Source organism: Gossypium arboreum, chromosome 6 (assembly GCF_025698485.1).
Source record: "Gossypium arboreum isolate Shixiya-1 chromosome 6, ASM2569848v2, whole genome shotgun sequence".
Taxonomy (NCBI): Eukaryota; Viridiplantae; Streptophyta; class Magnoliopsida; order Malvales; family Malvaceae; genus Gossypium; species Gossypium arboreum.
The window spans coordinates 87,089,636-87,100,565 of NC_069075.1; the positions used below are offsets into that span (position 1 = coordinate 87,089,636).

General features: G+C 37.4%; 1 protein-coding gene and 1 non-coding gene across 2 annotated transcripts; both read right to left on the bottom strand.

Moving 5' to 3' along the window:
- Positions 1-1,120: 1,120 nt before the first annotated feature.
- LOC108459099 (uncharacterized) lies at positions 1,121-1,910 on the bottom strand. The gene is made up of 2 exons (XM_017758463.1): positions 1,735-1,910; positions 1,121-1,622 (listed from the first exon to the last, which is right to left on the bottom strand). Exons 1-2 carry the CDS (start codon positions 1,908-1,910, stop codon positions 1,121-1,123), a joined length of 678 nt encoding a protein of 225 aa, XP_017613952.1.
- A 6,125-nt stretch (positions 1,911-8,035) lies between these two features.
- Positions 8,036-8,140, bottom strand: LOC128294950 (small nucleolar RNA R71). Its single transcript, XR_008285257.1, has one exon. It is a non-coding gene; the product is annotated as a small nucleolar RNA R71 (small nucleolar RNA).
- Positions 8,141-10,930: the final 2,790 nt, after the last annotated feature.

The window sequence follows — 10,930 nt, forward strand, 5'->3', positions numbered from 1 at the left end:
AGCTGCACTTTTAGTTCAGTCAACTCTTTCAGTGCCATACGATAGGACGCAATAGAAACCGAAATAGTACCTGGTAACAGATCAATACCAAATTCCACCTCTCTATCTGAAGGTACTCCAGGCAATTCCTAGGGAAAAACGTCTAGGAACTGCCTCACGGTGCGGGTTTAGGGTTTAGGGTCCCACAGTGAGCTTTGTGGGAACAGAATCGGATACGTAGGCAAGGTCTGCCTCACACCGTTTTCAGACTAACTTATTTGCTATAAGAGCGGCGTTTACATTAGAGAGGTAGTCTCGACGCTCACCAACCATGACCACTTTGTTGTTCGCATCTATTTTTAAAGTAACTTTCTTAGTTGTACAATCTAGACTGACCCGATATTCAACGAGCCAATCCATTCCCAGAATCAAATCAAACTCATTAAAGGGTAACTCCACCGAATCAACTAGAAATACCATACCTTGGAGTTCCAGGGGTACCCGCCTGTATACTCTATCAACCAGAACTAATTGACCCAAAGTACTAATCACAGAAAAATCTCTTACAATATTTTCAATAGTTAAACCCAGATTTGCAGAAACAACACTAGCGATATACGAGTGAGTAGATCCAATATCAATGAGAACATAATACAATATAGAATGAATAAAGAAGGTACCTGCAATGACATCAGCATCATCGCTATCCTTGCGGCATCTCATTGCATAAACTAGAGCTGGCTGACGAGCCTTAATCTGACTTGCACCTTTACCCAGGGCTCCCTGTCTTCTTCCAGATCCATTACCACCTCTACTAGTACCACGACCTTTAAGCGGTTGCTGAACCACTGTTAGAGGCTAAACAGAACCCCGAACTGGAGTCTATACTGTAGCTAGCACCTGATCTGGTTGACGGGGGGCGACCTCTAACCTGATGCTCCATCAACCCGCAATGGAGACATGCTCCTAACTTCCTCCAGCACTCACCCGGATGGAGTTTCCCACAATCATTGCATAGCTGAATCTCAGTCGCCACAACTGATGCCTATGGCCTTGGGAGACTACCAATTCTTGTCCATTTCTTAGGGCGCCGTCTAGAACCATAGGGACCCAAATCCCTCTTTCTCTTACTCTGATCCCTCTAGCGGTCACGCCACTCGCGCTCAGTGCGCTTCACTTTCTCCATTATATTTGATTTGTCAACCAGAACCGCAAAAACCTGTTCCCTCTTAAGAGCTATCATAACTCGCAGATCATATCTCAATCCTTCCTCAAACCTCACACACTTGTTGTAGTTAGACGCTACCAGTGCCCGTGCATTCTTGCTCAATCGCAGAAACTCAGCTTCATATTCAACAACAGATCGGTCGCCCTGAACTAGGCTCATAAACTCACGTCGGCAAGCCTTAACATAACTGGCCCCCACGTACTTACCTTCAAGGGTGTTCTTGAAATAATCCCAATTAACCTGCTCAGGCTGAGCACCTTGCTCAACTGTCAGCCACCACTGATAGGCTTTGTCCCGGAGTAAAGACTCTGCACCCCTCAATTTTTGAGTGGGGGTAAAATCTAGATTAGTCATAATATGCTCGGTAGCCTCGAGCCAATATTCTGCAATAGTAGGAGCGACTCCTATGGCACCCCTGAACAATTCGACATCAGTCGACCAGAGTCATTTAATAATCGACCCTCGGGCCTCTCGACACAAAATGGGTCCTTGCAACCCTCTCCAATGCTCGAATTATGGCCTGACACAGTGTTTCGTCCCCAGTCGTCCGAGTCTGGGACACTGTCTCAGTAGTGGGAGTATCAACTGTTACACTAGTCTCCAAGTTGGGCATACTACCCATAAAGGATGACTCTACTCGAGCTCCTCTTTGGCGTCCTCGACACAAACGAGTTCCCCGTCCATGACTACCACGCGAACTCATTTTAGCAGTCTAGTTACAATGTTAGAGTGCACAGATCAGTTCAGACATTCAACATGATAATTTCACCAGTCCATATTAAAACCTTCAACTAGTCTTTATTTTAGAATAGAAATACTTACAAGGTTGGTGTCGGAGGCTCAGTCACTCACTAATATTTCAGTTTCCAAATTAACTCAGATGGATTATCACCTAATTACTTTTTATCATACTTTATGAGCCCAAACACAGTCCAAGTGATAAACCGTAATTCATACATATTTTTATCCCATGCTTAGCACATTTTATGGATGATTTTTCCTTAAAATTGGTGAATTCGATGCTCCTAATGCCTTAATTTCATGTTTTATACGTAGGTGAGCATATGAGAGTGAAAGGAATGAGAAACGGGCCAAAAATGGAGAAAATGGGCCAACGTATGAAATCAACACGGCTTGTACCTCCTCAGTAGACCAAATGACCGTGTCAATTTGGTAGAATTGAAGCACAACTCACACGGGTGGACCACACGCCCGTGCTTATTTAACAGGCTTGACCACAGCCTTAAGCAATCGCACACGGGCGTGTCCCTGTCGAGCCCAAATTGAGTCCAATTCGGAAAAGGCCAATTTTGAGGGTTCTTAGGCATTCTAAAGCCTATAAATACACCCTAGAGGAGGAGGAAAAAGGACACATATAAAGAAGGAAGCAGGGAACTGCTCAAGGAAAGTCGATTGATCCATCTTAGAAGTCGGATTCATCATCAAGACTGAAGATCTCCCCTTAAATTCCCTTCAGGAGTTTTGGGTTTTTCTTTATGTTTTGTATTCATTATTCTTCTGAGATGTTTACCTTTTTAATTATGAACTAAAACCGCTAAATACCTAAGGGGAATGAAACCTAAGAAAAATCTTGTTATTATTATCTAAATTGTATGATAAATATTTGACTTGTTCTTAATTATGTGTTCTTAATTCCTATTTTGATATTCCAGGATATTGCTTCTAGTTAAGCTCTTATTCAGAGGAGGAATAGACCCTGTCTAAGAGTACATTTTTCATGATTAAGCGGAGTTAGTTGCGCGCCTGGAGATAGGGTGACAAGATTTTGTCGGATTAGGGTGAAACCTAATAAGGGGATCTATAGATCGAGTTAATGCAACCCTAGGGAGTTAATTAGAAAGAGATTTCAATTATTCAACCTAGGGTTAGACGTTGTTAGTCTCGAGAGAGATAATAATATAACTTAGGGATTTCTACAGATCAAGTCAAATGAATAAATCGTCCGATTCAGAGTCAAATAACAAGTGAAGTCTAGGTGAATTTTTCCTTAGGTATTGTCTTAATCAATCGAGTTTTCCAAAAGTAATTACACATTTCTATTTTGTATGAATTCTTAGTTTAGTTAATTAGCTAGTTAAAACAAACCTCATTATTCTTAGGCTAGATAATAAAAAGACAGTCATTACTAGTACTTTTAGTTCCTTTGGGTTCGACAATCCGGTCTTGCTAAAGCTATACTACTGTTCGATAGGTACACTTGCCTTCATCGTGATATAGTTAGTTTCAAGAACGATTCATTATAAATATTTAAAACCTGTCACGAATATCATGTATCAAGTTTTTGGCACTGTTGTCGGGGAACTAAGATATTATGAACACTCGATTTTTATTACTTTAGCCATTTACTTTTACTGCAATTTAATTTTTATTATAATTTTTATTACTAATTCTTCTTTTTCCCTTTTTCTGGCAGGTTCTTATAGTTTATGACTAGAAGAAACCCATCAGGACCATTACTTTTTGACAGTGAGATCGATCACACAGTTCGCAGAAACCAAAGAGAAATAAGGTGAAGCTTAAGATACACAGAGAACGAGTAAGAGGACGATATTCAAAACACGACCGAGGAGATGGTTGAAAACCAAGAAAATTCGCTACCTCCTGCAATTGCTGTTAATCAAAATCCTACTCCACGTACTATGTATGATTATGCTAAACCTAATTTGACAGGAACTGAGTCAAGTATTGTAACACCCCTATCCTGTATTCGTCGCCAGAATAGGTGAAGGGGAATTACCAGACTTGAAACTCATATCAGAACAGTAAATATATATATATTTTTAAAGAACATTCCTTTAAATAAATACTAAAGACAGTCAGGGATACAATTTAAATTTCTATAAGTACACATTTAAAAGATGCCATTTTCGCATGGCTTATATACATTAACCAAAATATTCTTCGGCCACTGGTCTATTCTATACATGCCATAAAATAATTCAAAACATAACAGTAACAAGCAGTGGATAGTGATAGTGTGACTAGTTGCTGACGATCCCCGAGCCTGTAGCTTCCAAATAAGATCTATAGAACAGAGGAAACAAGTAAACGGAGTAAGCATTACAATGCTTAGTAAGTTTTAAGCAGTGTCAACAGATAACAATCAAATTATAACATAGTTGTTCGTATTTTTATTTCACTCTTCCTTCTAGCATACCTTCCCTTTACCGAATATGCACATCTCATCATATACAATAGGCGATAAACTTTCACATAAAAGTGAGCTCATGTGACATAGATATATTGTATAATTTCACATAACCTCTCGTGACCGATCCGATGTCACATAATCATAGGAATAGTCTCATAGATTGCTCACGATGCATCACATAACTACCTTATGATTTAGTTCAAATCAAGCTCACATATAAACTTGGAGTACATACCGCTTAACCTTTCGCATTGAATATATTTATAAGCAATTCTTATTGAGAATGTCTTATAGCTTTAAACTCTACTCGGATTATCGGCGAGACCTTTAGCTCAGATGAAATCTCCACACGAAGTCAGTGGGTCTTAACCTGCATATAGTCACCACATATGGTCATCTGGTCTTTAATCCCGGGTTTACATCATAGAGTTTCATGCATATTTATTCACATGTTACAACATTCACATCGACTATCACATTTGTAATTTATTTACCTCATCAAATATCTAATAAAACACACCTTCTGCCGTTTGTCATTTGGCCACAATATATATATATATATACATCCCCTACATCTCTCACATTAGCCATTTGGCTTTACCACATATCCATCTCATACACGTTTCGCATTAGCCATTCGGCTTTACCTCGTATCCATCTCATACACATTTCGCATTAGCCATTCGGCTTTACCACATATATACACTTCCACGTTCGTCTCATTGGCCATTTTGCCTTATCTCATATATGCATGTTCACATTCATCACATTGGCCATTCGGCCTTATCACATATATGCATGTTCACATTCATCACATTGGCCATTCGGCCTTATCACACATATGCATGTTCACATTCATCACATTGGCCATTCGGCCTTATCACACATATGCATGTTCACATTCATCACATTGACCATTCGGCCTTAACACACATATGCATGTTCACATTCATCACATTGGCCATTCGGCTTTATCTCATATATGCATGTTCACATTCATCACATTTGCCATTCGGCCTTATCTCATATATACACATTCACATTCATCACATAAAATCCTAGATCAAAATATAAATTTTCATGTATTCACATCACAATTATCCAAATATACTTCACATACCACATATACTTTCATGTATAGACTTTGTCTTGGCTGAATCTACATCTATCATTTTCCAATGAATAATTCAATTTCATGCCATACTATCATTTCATATTCGAATACTTATAAACTTACAATTTCACAAATTTTAATATCAAAGATCCATCTAACACTCATATATCATTTTATTATATCAAAATTTAGAATTCACGTATGGGTTTGATCAATAGCTTATGAGCAACTAAAACAAGTTTTATCCATGTTTACAACATAACCACAAATTCTCTACAAGCTGTTTTCCTGAGGAACAGTCGTTAAATTATTTGTAACTGGGGATACGAAATTTCAAATTATGTGCCGTTAATTTTCCATGAAAATAGACTCGTATATCCTCTATCCACAAAATTTTCAGAATTTTTGGTTTGGCCAATCAATTCCAGATTTTTCTTAAAGTTTCCCCTATTTTACTGCTTGACTACTCTGACTACTCTTCACTAAGAATTTAATTTCTCATTATCGGAAACCCCTTTACTTACACAATTTCTTTTATACGAAACTAGACGCATCAAGCTTTAATTACATAATTTATTCAGCCTTTAACTCAACTCCCACAATTTATGGTAATTTTTCCAAAACACGCTTCTGCTGCTGTCCCTAGCAGATTTATACAATTTACTCAGAAAGTTCTCATTCACATATTTAAAACATAATATCATATATGCCGTCATTTAGAAAAGTCATTGACCTTAACGTATATACATAATTCATATTCATCCCGTTTTAAAACTTAAACTTACAAAGGAATCAAACTCAATTACTTAAGAACTTACCTCGGATGTTGTCGAACGATTTCGACGGCTATTCGATCACTTTTTCCTTTCCCTTATCCAACTTTGATCCTCTAGGCTCTTGAGCTAAATCAAAAAATTTACTTCCCAAATTAAACATAGTCATACGACATCCATATACATTTTATACTAGCCAAAATGTACCATCAAGATATACTTTACTCAAATAATTTACCTTGGCCGATCATGTATAATGTTTTGTAGCTTAATAAATTTAACATACATTATGTATTTATAATATTTGTGCGGCCAATTATCCATGGTCATACACACACAATCAAAAATAAATACCAAATTTTCATATCCTTTATGCCCTAAGCCGAATACACTTGTCATGTTCACCTACATTTTTCAAGTACAACATTCTCATATTCGGCATTAGTATCAAGCATAATAGCCAATTCTTCCCACCTTGAATCTATGCATCTATTTAATCATAGTTTGTTCAAGCACTCATACAACAAGATACATCCAATTTAACAAGAAACAAAAACCTTATTTCTCCATAGCTACTATGGCCGAAAGTTCTAGGCATCTCAATACCGAAATTTTTAACATGGGTTGAGTAAAGAACTTGGTGATGAGTTCAAATTAATCTAACATTTCAAGCAACTTAACACATCCATATAACTAAAAATTCTAAGTTTAAACACAATACAACATTTTAGCACCATGGCCGAATACTTCATGAAGTTGTTAAGACCCATCCTTTTTATTAAGCACTCAAACTCAATCATCTTCATGCCTCATCACCACAACATCAAACACCAACCAAGAAGACAACACCCATGGCCGAGTATCATCTCCATCAAATAGCAAAAGAATTTAAACCAACATCTAGAAATATGCATGAATTTCATGGAATAACATCAAACATACCTCTTCCTAAACATCAACCAACCGAACATGAAGCAAGAGAATCCTCTTCTTCTTCCTTCCTCAAGTCACGGCAATGGGGGAGCATGGATGAGACAACTTTGTTTTCATCACCCCTCCCTTTTCATTACTTTATTACTAACCTTTTATTTTATTATTTCTAACATGAAACATTAACACAAAATGTTTATAATATGCTTTAACCCATAGCATGGCCGGCCACTACCTAAAGTTTTGGGTAATTTGACATGCAAGGACAAGCATTTTCTAACATGCATCAATAGGCCACTTTAACATTTGCCTAGCACATTTCTAAATTTTCTCACACAAGTCCTATTTAATAAAATTCACTTACAATTATCAAAATTCAAACATGAAATTTTCACACATGCATATATATATATATATATATATATATATATAATAAGCATCAAATATGATGGTTAATTATTTTTATGACTCAGTTTTGTGGTCCCGAAACCACTTTCCGACTAGGGTCACATTAGGACTGTCACAAGTATAGTTAGACCTGCTATTGTTGCAAATAATTTTGAACTGAAACCTAACACAATTTAAATGATACAACAGTTTGTTTAGTTTGATGGTTTACAGGACGAGGATCCCAACGCTTACTTGGCAAATTTCCTAGAATTTTGCGATACCTTTAAAATTAATGGCGTTTTTTATGATGCCATATACCTTCGGTTGTTTCCCTTTTCTTTATGGAATAGGGCTAAACAATGGTTGAACTCGTTGGCATAAGGATCAATCACTACTTGGGAACAAATGACTGAAAATTTTTTATTAAAATATTTTCCACCGGCTAAAACAGCCAAATTACGTATCTCTTCTTTTGTGCAGATGGATTTAGAAACACTCTACGATGCATGGGAGAGATACAAGGACCTTTTAAGAAGGTGCCCTCACCATGGGTTACCGCTTGGGCTACAGGTTCAAACATTCCATAATGGCTTGAATCCTTCGACTCGGTAGATGATTGATGCAGTCGCTGGAGGAACTATCAATAATAAGACACCTAAGACGACTTACGAATTTATTGAGGAGATGTCACTGAATAACTATCAGTGGCAAGTTATGAGAACAAAGCCGATGAAAGCAGCCGGTGTTTTCAACCTCGACGCGGTTGCTATGCTAACTAACCAAGTAGAACTCTTAAATAAAAAAGATTGACGGTTTGTGAGGTTCTACTCAGGTACATCCAGTGATGAGATGCAATTCAAATAGAGGAGGAGCATGCACAGAATATCAACTCTTCAACCCTAGCATCGAGGAGGAACAAGTCCAGTACATGGGTAACAATAACTCTAGATCCCAAAATAACCCATAAAGAAACACTTATTATGCAGGTTGGAGGAACCATCCCAATTTATTGTGAGGCGGTCAAGGAAATCAAAGGCCACAACATCCTCTGGGTGTTCAACATCCACCTTACCAGCAAGAAAAGAAGCCGAACCTTGAGAAGATGCTAACCAAATTCATCTCGGTGTCAGAAACTTATTTTCAGAATAAGGAGACAGCACTCAAAAATCAACAAGCATCGATCTAAGGGCTCAAAACTCAAATTGGACAGTTGGCTAAGATGATTTCTGAAAGAGCACTAGGAAATCTTCCTAGTAACACCGAACCCAATCCAGAAGCACATGTGAAAGTTGTTACACTACGGAGTGGGAAAGTGTTAGCTGAATCGGAAAAGAAGCCACAACAAGAAGCTGACAAAAGCAAAGGAGAGAAGGTAAAACCCGAAAGTAATGACAATCCAATGCCGAAGGAATATAAACCATCAATTCCATACACAGAAAAGTTGAAGAAAGACCGCATGGATGCACAATTTGGTAAATTCCTTGAACTTTTTAAACAACTACATATTAACTTACCTTTTGTTGAAGTTATATCGCAGATGCCTACATACACAAAATTTTTAAAGGAGCTCTTAACAAACAAAAGGAAGTTTGAAGACTTATCTATAGTAGAACTTAACAAGGAATGCTCGGCTATACTCCAAAACAAATTGCCAACCAAACTAAAAGATCCAGGAAGTTTTACTATACCCTGCTTACTTGGTAGTTTTAACGTTGATAAGGCACTAGCTGATTTAGGTGCTAGCATTAATTTGATGCCATATAAAATGTTTAAACAACTTGGTCTTGGGGAACCTAAACCCACTAGGATGAGTATTCAATAGCTAATAGATCTGTTAAATATCCTAGGGGTATTATAGAATACATACTTGTAAAAGTAGATAAATTTATATTCCCTGTTGACTTCGTTGTGCTTGATATGGATGAAGATGTTAAAGTTCCTTTAATCTTAGGGCGTCCATTTTTAGCCATTACTAGGGCTGTTATTGATGTAGGTGATGGTAAAATGGTACTTAGAGCAGGTGACGAAGAAATCGTTTTTAAAATTTATGATGCCATGAGATTTTCTAGCGAACAGGACGACTCATGTTATTTTATTGACTCTATTGATCATGCTGCTCAAGATTCTTTTCAGGAAATCATACATAAGGACACGTTGGAACTGTGCCATGCCCAAGGAGAGGAGATAGATGATGATGATTCCGAGATAGGTAAAATAAAAGCTAAACTGAACTTCAATGAATCTTTCCAAAGACAAGAAGAATATGAGGACATTAAAGGGAACGATGGATCTAAGCAAAAACCCTCTATTGAAGAACCTCCCAAACTGGAACTCAAACAATTACCAAACCACTTGGAATACGCATTCCTTGGAAATAATTCTACATTACCAGTTATCATTGCATCTAACTTGCAACCCAAGAAGAAAGAGGAATTAATCCAAGTATTAAAAGAACATAAAAAGGTCATAGCTTGGAAGATTTCTAACATTAAAAGGATTAGCCCTTCTTTTTGCACCCACAAAATTTTAATGGAAGATGAATATAAACCATGTGTGCAAGCTCAAAGACGGCTGAACCCCAACATGAAGGAAGTTGTTAAAGCCAAGGTAATTAAACTTCTAGATGTTGGAACTATTTATCCTATTTCTGACAATTCTTGGGTAAGTCCAATGCAGGTTGTTCCTAAGAAAGGAGGCATAACTGTGGTAACCAATGAGAAGAATGAACTAATTACAACTAGGACAGTCACAGGTTGGAGAGTTTGCATTGACTATAGGAAGCTAAATGATGGCACGAGGAAAGATCACTTCCCCTTACCATTCATTGACCAAATGTTGGAAAGACTATCAGGGCACATGTACTACTGCTTATTAGACAGACTATCTGGCTATTTTCAAATCCAATAGCTCCTGAAGATCAGGAAAAAATGACATTCACATGCCCATACGATACATTTTCTTATCGAAGAATGCCCTTTGGATTATGTAATGCTCCTGCTACGTTCTAGCGCTGCATGATGGCCATCTTTGACAAACTCGTAAAAGATATCATGGAGGTATTTATGGATGATTTCTCGGTATTCGGTAACTCTTTCCATCTTTGCCTTAAAAATTTAAAATGAGTTCTAATAAGATGTGAGGAAGCAAACCTCGTACTTAACTGGGAAAAATGTCACTTTATGGTTCAAGAAGGTATTGTGCTAGGACATAAAATTTCTAGTAAAGGGATTGAGGTTGATAAATCTAAAGTCGAAATCATTGAAAAATTACCTCCCTCTAGTTCGGTTAAGGCTATTAGAAGTTTTTTAGGACATGCTGGGTTTTATAGAAGATTTATTAAAGAT